Source organism: Neodiprion pinetum, chromosome 2 (assembly GCF_021155775.2).
Source record: "Neodiprion pinetum isolate iyNeoPine1 chromosome 2, iyNeoPine1.2, whole genome shotgun sequence".
Classification (NCBI taxonomy): Eukaryota; Metazoa; Arthropoda; class Insecta; order Hymenoptera; family Diprionidae; genus Neodiprion; species Neodiprion pinetum.
Genome location: NC_060233.1, coordinates 32780011 through 32796374, shown reverse-complemented (window position 1 = coordinate 32796374; position 16364 = coordinate 32780011). Strand labels below are relative to the sequence as shown.

The window sequence follows — 16364 nt, the reverse complement described above, 5'->3', positions numbered from 1 at the left end:
TCAATTTAGTCGACTCGGCTCGTTGTAAAGAGTCCTCTGGCAATTTCAAATTATACCCTTGATATAGCCTTTTCATTATTATTTCAAAAGCCTCTCAGCTTTTGCGGAAGGCAGGTGTATTATAGGGCGAGTGTCTATATCTAAGGGTGTGTGCGGGACCGTGCGAAGAAATGAAAACCGCCCGACATAATAAGATAGTATAGAGCGAAAATATTCGGTTATCATAACTCGAATTGTTTTCGCTCGTTCAATATGAAATTAAATATAAGGACGACCCCGCGAGGTAAACTTTATACTCCGGATGGCTGTTTGAAGTCAACTTCAATCCCGTCAAGGTGCTATTACTTCGTGGCGAAAATCTTCAAGTAATTTACGTACGGACAGGATTAAACACCCGGTCATACTTAGAATAAAGTTATAATTGAGTGAAGTGTAAGCTTTTTATGAGAAAATGATTGGCGAGGAATTTTTCTCACCGCTACAGGGAAACGCCATCTTGAACCGTCTCTTTAAAGAATTCTTTTCCTTGCTTTTATCTTTCTGCTTCGCGGCGGTAATTATACGAGAGGGCGTTAAATGTAAGAGCAGCCATGTTTCCCCCCTAATCGCACAGTCTTATCGCCGCTGTATTTTCATACTTATAACCTAGGTATGGATATTTAACACTCTACACCTATATATACTCGGGCATGTACCTAACACGAATTTTATACCCTGCGAAAATCTGCTAGACTATCAAATTTCACCGTCGTCCCCTTTAATCACGCTTTACACGCTTGGTGAAAACATTTTTACAGTCAACTTTTTTACCCCAACTAATTGACAACCTGTGTCCCTTGGACCTCGTCATTGATTGCCGGAATATTTTATTCGAATAAATCGAACAGCTTTCGGAGATGTCAAAGTTTGTTGAAATTCGTGGTTTTCCCCCGAAAAAATGCACCCTTAGGCAAAGAAAAAAAAAAAAAAATGATGGCTGTTTTTGAAAATAAGTCAAAATGCGATGAAATAGCTTGAGCATAATTTGATTGTGTGAAATTCGGCAGTAGAAGTTGTGAAAAGAAAATAGAACGAATGTAGTAATTGAATTTTATTACCGTTATTACAAGTAAAAAGCAAAGTATGCAAAAGAAGAAGAAGAAGAAGAAGAAGCTAGAATAGGAAAGGAAAAAGAAAAAGACAGTTTTCATGGGGAAAGAAATTACCTCCATTCGCTGAGGTAAAAAAGCTAGTAACTACGTACCTAGCAGCGTACCTCGGACCTAGAACGGAGAGTAGGAAAGTCAAAATAGGTGGTATAGAACGAGATCCAAGGCGCAATTTTCTCGTAGCGTCGTGGCGCGTCGGTGAAATCCTTGGAAATTAATTAAAGAAAGGATTCAGGCGTTATCGTTAGCAAGATAATTGGCCAGAGACCGTGGGAAGTTGAAAGCAAGACCGATTGCTGGTTGCCAATGGAAAGCGGGGACCTAATGAGTCTAATTTACTTAAATGTTTGCTAATTAATCGCTAAAAGACAGTCGCTTACGGAAGCACTATTACAAACTAATGTTGCCTATCTACCAAACCGAACCTTCGTTACGTTTTAATTTCTCTTCCCACTAATTCATCCACGTTATTATGCACACATTCTTACTTCATTTCACTCGAGATTCGAAGGTATTATCAACGTTTTCGGCCTCGTCTGAGATTTTCATTCTTCTCCCTTCTCTCTTGTTTAAGGAGTGTTAAATGACGGCCATTTTGTCGAATCATTGTCGGGTCGTTTGCCCCCCGCCACCCCCTCCCCTTCCCTGCGTCACTGATAAACCGGGAACGAACGAAATAACGTTTTAACTGTTCACACAACTCTGCGAGAAGATGACGAGGAAGGAGAATGACGTCGAGGCGAAAGAGGGGCTGTTTACACTTTACGTATTACGGATCGGGGCGGATAGAAAGCGGGGAAGAATCGCCATTGCACCCCAAACGAGACTCCGATTTTGCAAATTAACCGAGCGAGATAAGAGCGGACGAAGACGAAGCCGCGGAGGCGAAAAAGGCGGAGCCTAGCTTCCGAATCCGAAAGATTTCAACCCAGCCTCCCTTTCGCCCCGTGAATAACAGCCTAGAACACGACGAGGCGGCCCCCCGAGCCTATCTCCTAATGTGTTGATATCCCAGCACGGTGAACTTCTTCGAGACGATATCGTGGACATTAAACTCACATCAGGGGCTCGAAAATGCCCTGCTACACCATGGACGCACAGATATTACCTAATATCTTTATACAGACACGTCGAGCAGAATTCGCAGACGACAAGTGACAAAAGCTTTACCAAATTACATTTAACAATTTTTCTAGGGGTGTACGGATAGTGATTGTATCGTATCGAATATTCGACACTTCGGACAATACGAGTAACTCGAATAATTCGAACAGCTTTACGAATTTTCCGCATTATGTCTGTGGCTCGTGGATAGTTTCAATTATTTCAGTAATTTAAACGAATCGAATTGTTCAAATTACACGGTTTAAATCTCAAATTCTATATTTTATTTATTCTATTTTGGAATCATATAAACGAATGAAAAATGCTTACAACAAATGAGTGAATTTAAAGTTGACAGATCAATAGATTCGAACAATCGCCAAATTTCAGGGGTAAAAGAAACTGCGAATTAATCAAGTCGAATGAGAAAAAACAAATACTGGAAAAATCATATCCTCGAGATTCTGAACGAATGATTCGACAAAGTCGAATCGTTCCCTAATCGATTTATTCAAAAATTGTGAATTATACGAAGATTCGAATTGTTTGCAAAATTTGACTTATCAGATCGGTAAATCAAATCAATAATTATTATTCGATTCGTGCTGAATTATTCATACACCCCAAAATTTTTTGCTGCTTCAACACTCGTTGAATCGACAAAAAAAAAAAAGAAAAAAAAAACCAATGCCCAATTAGCAGTTGAAAATTCCCGTTTGTACGTGAAAGCAAATCATTTGCCGCATGATCGGAGCCGCGAGAAGATGAAACTGAAATATGACCCGTCGAAAATCTTGGGAGCCGGTTTGATTGAGGGCAGAGGTTTCGCCCCTCAAGTAGAAACTAATCGAGAGTTATTTTTCAGGTTGGAATTTTAAGGCCCGAGTCTGATATTACTTATCTACATGCTCGCGTACAGACGGGAATGTCGGATGCGATCATTAGAGCCTCCGATGTTTATGAATACAAATGACGTGGTCCAACGATGCAGCCAGGCATGCCAACAAAGGCAATCATTAATTCTAGTTGCATCGGAGCGACCGTTCTCCTTTCTGCCAGGGGTCTCTTGATTGATTCATTCTCACCCCCTGAACCCGTGTAATGTCATTCAACGTTAATTCGGATCGGTCTACGAACCTTTGCTGTCGAGTTTCGTTTCTAGCCACGCTGCCGGGACCCGAAAGGACAGGAGAGAACTGAAAATCAACCCGGAAACCATCGATGAGAATTCTACAAGAAAAAACTTCCACTAACTAAATATGCTGGATTAATTTTCTTTCAGATTATCACAATATTGTCAGATAAATCAGCAATATGCAAAAGCTTGCAGCAATCGAATGCGAATTAGGTGAAAAGTTTCTTTCGAATTATCAATAGTTGCGTGTGTTACCGCAGTAGTAATTTCGGAGAGTTCCAATTTCGAAACGAGTCCACCGATTTTTATTTTCCCAACACAGACGTAATTGCCGCGGATAGAGCAGAAAGTTTTACGCCGATTTTTTACACTACAAAATAAAATACAGTGAAACAGAAGAAAAAAACGTCAAATAAACAAAGAAACCATAAAGCGTTCGTAGGGAATACCAGCTCTAGCACAGAACAGGGAAAAACATTGAAGTGACTGTTTTCTCCCGCATTCGAATGCAGGTCTTTACAAGCGGGGCAGTCAAGTCGCTCCCGTTGCAAAAGTCGTAAACTTTTTGTTCAATTTTATGGGTCGTCTGCACCCTGTATATACGAACAGTCGGTCTGTATGCGCAATATTTTTCTAAACAATCATGTATACTGCATTTTACCACATACGTCCGCATGTATCACAGATAAATTTACTATTCCCATTCCACCGAGTCGCTGATTCTCGTGCCTTGATCCTCCGGAACGAAAATAGCAGCAAGACAATGTCAACACTGTACTGAGAAACTTTTCAGCTGTTGTAGTTACTAGTTCTAGTAAAATCGGGATCGTTGCAATAACGGTTTGAGCGTAGTTAGAATTACTAGAAAATGTGGTGCAAGTTAATATTTAGCAAAATTATAATTGTCCACATAATATTTTCCTGGTATTGCCACATTAAATATTTTTGATATTAATTTACAGCCGAATGAAATTGCCACACTAGATTTTCCAGTTACAGCTATGAAACTCATTTTCGATCTCAACGTAGAACGTATATTTTTCGCTATTGTGGTGGAAAAAAAAAAAGAAATAGAAAAATGAAAACAATTAAGGAGCGTACATTTTTATTTTTTAGTTTGCTTTCAATCTGATTCTCGAATCTCGGCGTTTCGTCACACAGCCCGTATCGGTTGCCTCGGTCAGGATTCTGTAGCGTTGGGCAATTCGTCGCTTCCGGAGGACATGCCGGTAATCCATAGCTCGCGGCTTTTATGCCATATCAAGGGAGGAAGGGAGCCTCCCGGGGCCGCCGGCATTTCGAGAGATCCTTAATTAATCCCTCTTGTCTCTTGACGAGAATCTTATTAGAATTAGGTTAGTCGTAAACACTCCGACGTAATCTTGCAGCGCATCCTCGGTTGCCGGTTCCTCTCTCTCTCTCTCTCTCTCTCGGTATCTCTATCCCTCTTTCTCGCCCTCGCTTATCCTCCACAGATTTTAGCGCCCTCTGGTGACGCCGGGACTCCTTCTCGCGGTATTGTTAAAAGTTGTTTATCCACCGCGAAGAATCATTCGCCTTCAGCCCATTATAACGGAGCACAGCCGCGTTTTGGCCAGGTGATTTATAGCGATTTTAGATGAAAAAAATCGGTATCCTCGCGTCGTCGTTACAGGGGCGGGTTTAAATAAGAAAAAGACGAAAATAAAACGAAAAAAGGTAAATACATTCTAAAGACTTTCACGGGTATGGAATCCCTCGTGCCCGACTAACGTACGCCTTCGAAAACTGTCACGGATGTATGTAAGACGAAGAATAAAGAGGGAAAGATAGAAGAAGAAGAAGAAGAAAAATGAGCGATGGGGATAGAAGTTTCGGAAAAACTAGAAACTAGTGATGCGTGGAGAAACGCATTGCTTCCACCTATAATACGCATGCCCTGCAGAGTAGTTTGAAACGATTTAACGCCGCAGACGCATCTGCCGCATTCTGGCGTTTCCTTTAATGGGAGGCGTGTCTCTTTGCGGAAAACTCGGGGCTTGAGGCACGGCAGCTTTACGAATCCATCGAGGGTCGAAGATGCAGCGCGAATTCCACCCTCTGCTATTATGGTGATTGAAAAAAGAACCGTCATTCTCGAATAACTCTACGTCGCCGACGAATTTTTGCAATGGCGGTATTATTCCTGCAGTCTAATTTTTAAATTATGCAAGGGGACAAACTTCGACTGGAGTCCGCAGGTTGTAAGCGAGCACTGATTTCGTTCCCTTTTTTTCTTGTTCGCTTTTTTTTTTTTGCTGCAGTATATTTACTTGCTTGTACATGTATATACTTACATATATATATACATACATATATCCCTTGTACTTCGAGACGACAAAAGGGACGCGGCGTTTTGAATGCCCGCAAATTGTTCAGCCATTGTTAACTTTCCTGAGAACTATTCTCCCGCCTGCAGCAGCCTCCTCCTTCCATCTTCCACCCTCCGATCTCGAAAAGGAAACGGCACGCGGGACTCTTTATTCACCTTCTTTCTTGCTGCGTACAGCTTTACACAGGATTTCAATCTCGATTGGATTTCTCGTGAATTAACCGCGCTTCCTTCATGCGTACGTCGAATGGGATTTGGAAGAAGTGCAAGTGCAAAAAATTCTCGGTTGTTTAATCGGAGGAACGAAGTTCGAACAGACGAAATAGTGAAAAACAAGCCCTGTAACCCGTTGAATACTGTGCGTCAGATTTTATGCTATGTAAAAAAAAAAAAATTCAACCAACATAAAATTGAATTTAATAGGATAACAATAACTCGGAGTTGAATTTGTTTATTGGTGAATTGATTTGATGTGTGGAAAAATGAGGAAATTTGAAACCGTAAGTAATATTCCGGAAAAGTACGTCAGACTTTGAACAAGGTTTAAAAATTTGGAGAGAAAAAAAAAAAAAAAAACTGGAACGAGTCCTATCCCAGAACGCAGGTACGAGTCTGCGGTGTGTCTGAGGTTTTTGCTTGCTGGTATTGAGAAATTAAATCGCTCGCTAGTGTCGGGGCGAACTGGATAGGATGGGACAGGCAGGTACGGTCGGTATTTGATAACGATCCAACAGGAAGATGTATCAAAAACCAGAATCTCGGTTGTTCCCAAGAAAGGAAACGCCGCCTGCATTCAAATTAGAAGGATAACAGCTATACATATACATACAGCTGTGTACACCGCAATTTTCGAGATCAGATGAAGCCTGCCTTGAATATCCTGCCGCAGGAGCAGAATACGAGGATCCGGAATATAAGATGAAAAAAAAAAAAGAAATAGGTATTAGGAAAAATCTCCCTTTAAAAGAATCTCAAAAACTGTGGAATATAAGTATCAGAGCAAATTCCTTCTGTTTTTTTTTTTTTTTTAACGAAATGGTTTCGTAGACGGATTTAAAATAAAATTGTTCAAACAAGTTTCCAATCTTTACGAAATGATTTTTTAACTTATCGTACAGATCCGATTCCACAATTGAAACAGAATATTCCGGATTTCGTTGAAATTATGGTGATGAACTTTTTCACAAGTATCACTTATCGTTAAATATTTTTATCTCGAGTGGAAAATAGAATCGTAAGTAAGTCTCTCTGTCGCGGCGACGCAACGTTTACTGAATTTTATATTAACCCTGCAATTTGGCGAAATCGAGCATCTTTACGCGAGTGCACGACACGGCTAGGTGACGCTGCGCTGTAACGAACGCACGTCTCCGCTTCAACAACGCACACGCATATATGCAGGTCGATTCGACGAGGGGATCTATGAGGCGGAGATCCGAGGCGGGACACGGGAGTCCCGTATCTAGGATCAAAGGATAAAAAGGCAACATAAATAGCGTATAATCGTACCACCCGTGAACGCGGAGTGAAGAAGGGGTTGAGAAGACGGAGCATAACCAGTCCCGCTCAGTGGGGCAGCGGCAACGAGGAGGTTAAAACGGTCCGTGATAAAGTGCTTCTGTCACAGCTAGACAAATTTGAATAACGTCGTTCCCGTCGCCGGGACGCCGCACGACGTTGCGTTAATGCAGGGCGCCCCCGATCACCGATCAACCCCGATTCACCCCCTCTCTTTATTCCAATCGTATATATCAAGCTTTGCGATTAAACATCTCTGCGAAGAAAGAAACAACAGAAGAAACGTACGTAATTTTTCTTTCCGAAAAATATCCGGTATGCCGGTAGAAAAATTTTCAATCTTATTTTCAGTCGACATCTATTGGTTTTTTTTTTATTCTTTCTCACTTACATCGCTCTGGTGGTTTTCAACGGGGTCGCAATCGTTTCTTTTTGCAGCTACGAGAGTATCGAGGTTCCGTGCGCGAATTTGTAAGAAACTTGTAATTGTCGCGATTCTGTTAAAATACACGCAGAGGTAAGCGCACATGTACTTACATCAAGTATACATTCCTGCAGCGTACGGTGTGTGATATAAAAATTTAACGCACGTAGAGCCAAGGCGGTTATCACAGAATAACAAACACGATTCATCGAGCTCCGCTTAGTCACGATTACCAAACCGTTTATATTCTTCAGTCGAGAAGAACGGGGGTTAAGGGAAAGAATGCGTAGAGTAAACTCATGAATACCAAATCACTTGTATTAACGCACCGTATAATCGATACGATAAACGCATATTTGTGGGTCTGGTGAACAATCGCGACTTGAGAGAACCCGTAAACTCGATACCTCGGCTTCTCCGTTTATCTTGTAAAAATTACCCCAAGGATTACAGGCAGCAATTGTGAAAAGCACGTCGATGGAAAAAAAAAAAAACAAACAAGTAACAATTCATCCGCTTTTTGTCGAAACATCGAGGAATATTTCCAGCCGTACACGGATACATCGAGCTTAATTCTGTTAGCTGCAGGGCGAAATTTCCGGCGGTGCAGCGCAGGTATAAAACGCAAGTCCAGGTGCAGCCAGGTTCTCTCACCTCACGCCCTGCAGGGGGACTCTGACCTGCGTCCATCCGAGTGCGGAGCGTGTTCATAAGCTGAGCCCTGCAGGGTCTTTGTCAGGCCTCTTCGCGTTCGGATCTTGCCCAAAATAACCAAAATTGTGGAGGATTGTAGAATGCCGAGAATCGGTAAGAAATCCTCGTCGACCAACGAGCGTCAATGCCTGTACGCGCATTGTGTTTAAAAAGTATTCTGGCGCCCCGCGTACCTGCAATGTGTGCCTGTATCCGTCGCCTGCACGACCCCTGACGACACGGTGGGTTGACTTTTCGGTTTTTCTTTTGCTTTACAAACGACTTTGATATCGCCTCTGTTCGCTCCTCGTGTTAGTCTTCTTGCACGTACAAACGCACACGCGAGAGGGAAAGAAAAGCCCAGACACCAGGCAGGCCCGCACCAGGTGTCGTCGAAGTTTCGATGGCGAAACGGTTTGACCGATGCTTCTGAACTGGGGGAAACGTTATTCGTATTGAATAAGAATCGAATTCGCATCAGCTGGGCACACTTATGCCTGTATACAAACGCAACTTTCTTCCCCATATATCACGCGAAAGGGTGAAATGAAAAAAAGCCGGAGAATCGATTCGTCGAATAAATGATCATCGATTGGGAATATATCCGTCTTGAATCGTTAAACTCTCGCGATAATCGATCGATTCTCTTTAATCTTAATCGCCGGTATAGTCCGACGGAGAAAGAATGACGATGGAAAATAATTTTTTAAACCCTCCTCTCAAACTCCAAAATCAGTCCTGCTTGTCCCTTGTAGAATCCATCACGAAATCTTAGAAAAATATTTGCCTCACGGCCTACTGGAAAAGCCAAACGGACACAGTAGCTTTCAGACCGGTGTTACGCTCGGTAACCAAAGGAAAGGAAAAGTTAAACTTTTACAACGACCTTTTGTGCCGGTCGTACCTGAATAACGCGAATCGGAGACATCGAGTCAAAAGTTATCTTAAGCCTCCAAATAATGCGTCGAAAAGCTAATATGTGCTTAGGTTTTTCAATTCTTAAGCAAAACAGGCAACGCCCTTCAACAGTCCTACGAAAATAATTCCATAGGGACCGTAAATCACACGATTTTCGCGCGGCTTTATACTTGAGAATTGCAGGTAGTGAACAAAAATTTTCAATTCTACCTGTTATTACTTTTTTATTTTACGTAGAAGATAGAAGTTTAAGAATATTTTTTACCCAAGTTTCATACGCTAGTAGTCTTTATTACAATATTAAATATAATTTCACCACGTTTTTCGGTCCGTTGCAGCAGGTTTCTACCAGAAAATTTAAACTACGCGTGACCGTTGCAGCAACCCTCTATTTTCTTCTTGCACCTGCCTCGCGCGGTCCTTTTTCTCTATTCTTTTTTCTCTTCTTCATCCAGCCTTCAGCCCTACCTGACTTTTTTTTGGCAATTAAGAAACTCTAATTTAGTCGGCATTTATCCGAGTTAGATCTTTGGTCCAGAAACTAGGCTGCAGGATTTTTCCTCATTCACCGTTCCTCCCTTTTAGACACTGATTCTCCGCCGAGATATGAGAGTCGGCGAAAGTTTTTCTTTGCTGAAAATCGGAGAAATTCTACCCAGAGATCTGGGATAAAAGAGAGGCGAGTAAAAAAATGAATGAAATTTTTTTAAATAACCAACAAAAATTACGCGAAACATCAAGTCTCCGTGAATATATTAGTCGAAAGAAACCCACAAAGTTAAGGCGACTGAAAGATACATAAATAAAAATCTGATGGCAGACCTTCGGTAATTACGTCAATTAAACTAATTCAAATACAAAATACACCATGCAGGTTAAGATATTTCCGTCCACGTTTGGCAACTCGCTCGAGCTTTCAAAACCTTTTTCTCAGCTCCATTGTTTTATTTGACAAAAAAAAAAAAAATTCCGTGCCCCCGTAGCAATATACGTGAGGGTTTTCACCTTGAGGTCGAGAAATACATGACTTTACAGCTCCAACCGCGATTGGATTTTGAAATGCATTAGAAGAACCAAAGACGTGACGATGCCGTCGCCTTGCGCATTGTCCTCTCAACTCCCTCGTCGTAAAGCTTCCTTCGTACCTGCTTCAGGTAAACGTACCTGCGATTATGCCTTACATAACACGCCGCAGGTACGAACATGCAGATTTGTCCGCCCGGCCAGGTAGAACGCTAACTATATATATATATATATATATATATATACTTTTTACTTTGAGGGAAACTCGGTTGAAAAAGTGTTATTATTCTTCGAACTCCTCAAAATTCCAGGATGTTCGTTTTATCTTTAAAAAATCGTACGGAAATGTATCACGCGAAAATTTTTTTTCTGTGGTGAACCTCCGACGTTTTATTGCGGTTTGAGTCTGTTCTCGCCTTTTCATTATTGCAGGCTGCACCTAGACATCCTGTTTCAATGAACGAACGATCAACGCGAGGAAATATTATACACGGTATCCTTATTTACCGGCTTCCGTCGAATTGTGTCCCATTTCACGGTTTTGGATCGAGTGACGAATGAGGAATCAAACAGTCGGGGAGGAATCGTCTCCCAAAAAATTTATGATTGATGGGTGCCCACCCATATATAGATATATATATACATATAATATATATATATATTGTGCCAACGGTACGGTGCCAAAAAGTAGGACGAAAGAAGCTTTTAACCTATACCAGAAAAAAAAATCCCATTCATATCACTTCCTTTTCGGTCACGAACGAATCTCGTGTTTCTCAAAATAATATTTTTGAAGTTTCACTCGTAGATCCTGAAAAGAACGGGCGAAAAATTAATCGATTTTGAAAATATGAATTTGTGAGTTACCGTTTTCGTTCAATCGAATTCTCGAACAAGATGTAGTTTAGTAATCAGACGGTCAAACCGCAGTGAAATAACACGAGGATTACGCTTACGTATAAATAATTAAAACCGGGTATCACTGCAGGCATTTGATTGTGTGAAAGCCGAGAGAGAAAGAGGAAAAGGGAGATGGACATAAAGCCGGACGGCTAATCTATCCGCGGTCAGCTCGTAAAGTGATCCGCAAATTTCATTATGAACGCGGCGTAACAATGACGATCGGTTATATAGATGTGGGTGGGTTGGTACCCACACTTTAGGTCGGTGTGTTAAACAGCTATATGTGGGCGTGTAATGACGTCACGAACGTTAACTAACCAGCCTCGGCTCTCTTAAACTCCCTTCTTCTTCTTCTTCTTCTTCTTCTTCTTCTTCGTCTTCTCTCATCCGGCGTTATCGCCGCTGGCCAATATAGCTACCTGAACGATAGTGTCTCGGAGCCGCGCCGTAAAGAGGAAACTTGATAACTGAAACCCTTTGATCCATCTATCTCGAGCCATACCTCGGTGCCCTTTAATTTCCTCAGGACTCTGTCCTCGAGCACGAAGTAAAAATATGAACGATAAATTGAGCTAAATACTTTTCGACGAATAGAGCCATCAGCCGCCACGCGTATCGCGAGATTAAAAACATGTCTGGTCCTCGCGGTCAGTTTGACCCTCTCGATCAATCGTCGTCATTATCGCAATGTCTGTTATGTCTTTCATACAGGATCGTTGCATAATTTTCAAAGTCAAAGCAGTCAAGTTTGGTCGAAGATTGATTTATACAATACGATTAAAAATTCAGAGATATTATAACGTAATAATGAAAATTGTTACGGGTAATACGAATTGAACCGAAACGCGATAAGCAGTCCGTGCGATGCACCTTCAGTCGAATAATTTTTCGACAAATCCGTATCTTCGGGTCAAAGGTTTACCCTCGGAAGGATTCGAGGGGAATTCGTTATCCGCAAGGGCCTTAGAGAGCCCCGTTTAAGCGCGTCTTAGCATACTAAGGCGAAGTTGTATTAAAATTCAAGGTACGAGGGTGGTTTTACGTGCATGCGAATGCTTCGGAGCTGCAGTATCCTTGCTGCTCGTTCCGTTCTGTCACGTGTTTACCTGCAACGGTGCTCTCGGGGTATTAGAGATGTAAATAAATCTGTCCAAGTACAGGAATAATAGGTGTACCTGCAGCCACGTGGATTAGGATAGTTAGACGCGGGGAAAGGGGGTCCCCGCTTTTATCGTGGGAAAGAGAAAAATTCTACCGCGGTGCACGGAACATGCATGCGTGGATGCCCTGGCATGGAACCGGCAACGATCATACGCGATATTAAATAGAAGATATCGCCGGATCTCATCTCGTTATAAAGCACGATCTTCGAGGAGCTTTGTTGCAGGCCGTATTTTTCTTATTTCAAAGAAACACGTCCATCCGATAAGTGTATTCATAGATTTAGACGAAGGGGGGCTGTTTTCTCGTGCCTTTGTACCTTTTCACATCTCGGTCATACGTACACACTATCTGTTGTACGATGGAAGTAACGTCGGCCAAGCAAAGTCTGGTAAAGTACAGTTTCGAACGTGTTTCACCCGCAAGATCCTCGTTCTCTGTCAATTTTTTTTTTTTTTTTTTTTCCTTCGTTTGATTTTTTTTTTATTCATTTTCCTTCTCTTTAGGCGTGTAGTGCTGCATTTATTACAGACATGAGTACCTACGAGCCCAAATTCGAGCCGGAAACCAAGAACCCCCGGTAATACGAATCAAAGGTGAAAAGAAACCGGATTGACGCAGGTGCGTGTATACTTTCGGCTTTGTACGCGTGAATTCATGCGTATATTCGTTATTTACCGCGATTGCATTGCGATGGTGCTCATAATCGAGCTCAAGCATTCATGGGAGAGGACTGATCGTCAGAGGAGAATAAAAAATAACTCGAGATATTCGAGTACGGAGAATATAGGAGAACATTCATTAAATTTGAGCTGAGCTGTCACAGTTATTTCTCACTTACCTTCATTGATTATACGAAAATTCAAATTCGATAACTCTCAACTATTCGTGAATTACTGAAAAAGTTAAATGGAGGAAATAAAATACCTACTTACACGTTGATTTTACGATACTAAACTAATCAGAAAGCCGCAATTCAATATTTCTGGTGCAATTATAAATCGGTTGTCTGTAAAGTTTTCCCTCAATCTGATTTAGAGATCAGTAGGTATGAGAAAAAGGCGATAAACTTTACACACAGAAAACTGATAAACGAACAAGAAAAATTCGAATAGGTGTCGCCAAATCCGTGGAACCCATCAAGAAGCGAGAAACAAAATTGCATCGATGCGGGATAAAAATTATCAACAGGTGGGGGAAAAGAAACTGTGGAGAGATCGAAAAATCGAAGGGTCACAATATCGAGTATCTTAAAATCGCCAAAATCTTTAATTTCATAGAATGTTGCTGGCGATGCATTTTTATTCGTTCCGACGATTTTGTATAGATTCTGACTTTCCATATTCCGACGCTTTCTACATTTTCTACTAGTTTTTCTCCGCAGTCAGACAGTTTCTTGTACATTACCAATTTCCCATACTTACTTTGACTTTCTACGGTTTAAGGGAGAAAATGTTCTACAGCAAAATGAATTGACGGTTAAGAACAGATGAAACTTGAAAAACGGATAGAGCTAAAGATGTGAAGATAAGTCGGTTGAATTTTTGTAATCCGAGGGTATCTGTGGGCCAGGATATTATTATACCTACGCATGTTGCATCATTCAACGTTTACTCTTATGCCAAAATACTTATTCGTCGTGTTCAATCACTCGGCACCTAACAATAATCGACGGTTAGACGTCGATGAAACGATTTTTAATATTGAAAAAAATATCTACCGAGCATTATCGACGCGGTGAAAAAATTAGTCTGCCACAAGAGTAGGTGTTCGATGATTTCACGGCCCCGCACAGGCAAAAATCCAACTGACTTATAACACTTGACTCGTTTATCTACCCACGTTTCAATATTAATTTTACTTCCAACGGTCGATTAATCGTGCGACGAAACTCGTTTAAAATAATCCGGGGAAACAGATTCTCGCGTCTTTGACAATTCCACATCGGGATCGTTTTACTTTCGAATATTTCTTCATCCCCACCCCCACCCCCGACAGTACAACCCTACAGCAGACGGCTTAAGTGCGTCGGACGGATTGCGACGGGGGTGCCAAAGGGCGTCGCAGCGCGGATCGGCGGGAGGGGGAAGGCGGTACTTTTGACGGCGGCTAGTCGGGGGGGATGGACGTTTAGTGCAGAGCCGATCCGCCGGCGGCGCCACCGAGCCGCGTCCCGAGTGGTGGGGGAGGAGAGACGGGCGTCGCGACGTCGAGGGACAGTTAGTCGACACCGAGGCGCGTCAGGGAGTGGAGGTCGCGCGTTTACGATAGGATTTGAGTAAAATCGCGTAGCGTAAAGTGTGACAGTGGGAGGCGTGTTGTTTCCCCGAACCACGAAAGGCGGAGGAATTCTCGCGAGCGAGATTAAGAAGTCGAGGAGACGACGATAAGCCGGTTAACGAAGAAGAAGAAGAAGAAGGGAGCGATAACGAAGCGATATGTGGCACCGTTACCAAATTCCCCTGCTCACTTTTCGTCTCGACGTTGTTGAATAGCATCGCGGTGACTTTTAGTCATCCGCGCGTCGGTGATCACGAGAAAAATCTTGACCAAAATGCGGTGATTGTTAATGAAACCGGTTAATCGCGGAGGATTTTGGCGGTGTTACACCGTCACCGAAAAAATAGAAGAAAACATCTGGATAAAATTTCGATGTGACAACTGTGTGTATTATACTCGTGGTTTTTTTTTCACAACTGTGCTGTTATCGTCGGTCGTTTGATTCTTAATTTAATCTTTTCGTTTTTCTTCTTTCTTTTTTTTTTTTTAATTCTGTTTCTTTATCGTTGATGTGGGGGAGGGGGGGGAAAGGTTCGGTTCTTATTGGGAGAGAATTTATAAATGGTTATAAAGTGAAAGAGTTAGTTTGACAATAAAGGAGGTCGACGGACGAGTCGAAGAATCCTTTTCTCCTTTCTTTATTTACTTTTTTTTCATATCTTTTCTTTCGTTTCGTTTCGTTTTCGGGGTGAACATGACTCGGACAGGTGATAGTGACGCCCCTGAGGATACCCTGGGCTTAAAACGAGGCTGCTGCGATATTTCGCGACCCGGAATATCAACGGTGAGTCGAGAGTTCCGAGTTCACGGTTTATTTGTTACTTATTTTTTTTTTTTTGAACTTTTACTTCCTTATTATTACTTTACACCTGGATATGCTGACCGAGTGTTCGTCGCATTCCGGCTGTTGAAGAAGGAGGGAATGAAAAATAATTATTACAATCAAACCGTGCATTTATATATAAGTGAAAAATTCTCATACCGTCTGTTATGCAAATAATGTAAAGAGCGACAATACAACTGCATACCTATCCACTCGTCTCTGCAAACGCAACAACGCGGAAATAATCGGATGTAAGTGTTTTCTTTTCAGTTCCAGCTACTCGTTTCAAGCCTTTTTAAGATCGTCGATAAAATGACCAGAATTAAGTAGCCAAGTTTCGTCAAGTTCGTTTTTCTTCTTTTTACTTGCTCTCAAGGTCATCGATCTTACATCATTTCAGAATGAAAAATATGCTCACCATCGTACGATGTCGTTATTTTTCAATCCACGCATAGAATATTTTAAATATCACGTTATATTGATTGAAATCGTATAAATTAACCAGATTTATGTTGCGAAAGAAAGAAGGAGAGAGAGAGAGAGAGAAAAAAACTGTTAATTGCAAAACTTGCAGCTGTACCTGCTTATCTTGGCAATAAGAATACGTCTTATAACTAGTATGAAAAAATTCCATTGCAATAATTACCCGGAATGTTGTAGCGGTGTGTTTATAAGTTGCCGACTACGCGTCTGTCGTTTAATCACTGATTTATCATTATTCTCTTTAATTTGACCCAGTGCTCTTGAACTCTTCGTTGCGTTGCTCAACGATTGCTACTTTCGCGATGCGCAAGTTGCGTATGCCGTGTATAGTTCTTTTTTAACTCCGCACATGACGTAAACTCTTTCTTTGCCGAAGCAATATTCTCAGGTTGAATTACGCA

The 16364-nt window shown here is 41.7% G+C and overlaps 1 protein-coding gene across 3 annotated transcripts in view; it reads left to right on the top strand.

Annotated features, from left to right (window-relative positions):
- Positions 1-16364, top strand: part of LOC124213138 (leucine-rich repeat and immunoglobulin-like domain containing-NOGO receptor-interacting protein 4) — a 236524-nt gene that overhangs the window by 183856 nt on the left and 36304 nt on the right. The window contains exon 1 of one of the 3 annotated variants that reach the window (XM_046614081.2): positions 14614-15441. The exons of the other annotated variants lie outside the window; for them this stretch is intronic. Coding sequence (XP_046470037.1) covers positions 15352-15441 — 90 coding nt within the window. The 5' untranslated portion in view covers positions 14614-15351. Of the gene's footprint in view, positions 1-14613; positions 15442-16364 lie in introns of those variants that run through there. 3 annotated transcript variants of the gene reach the window in all.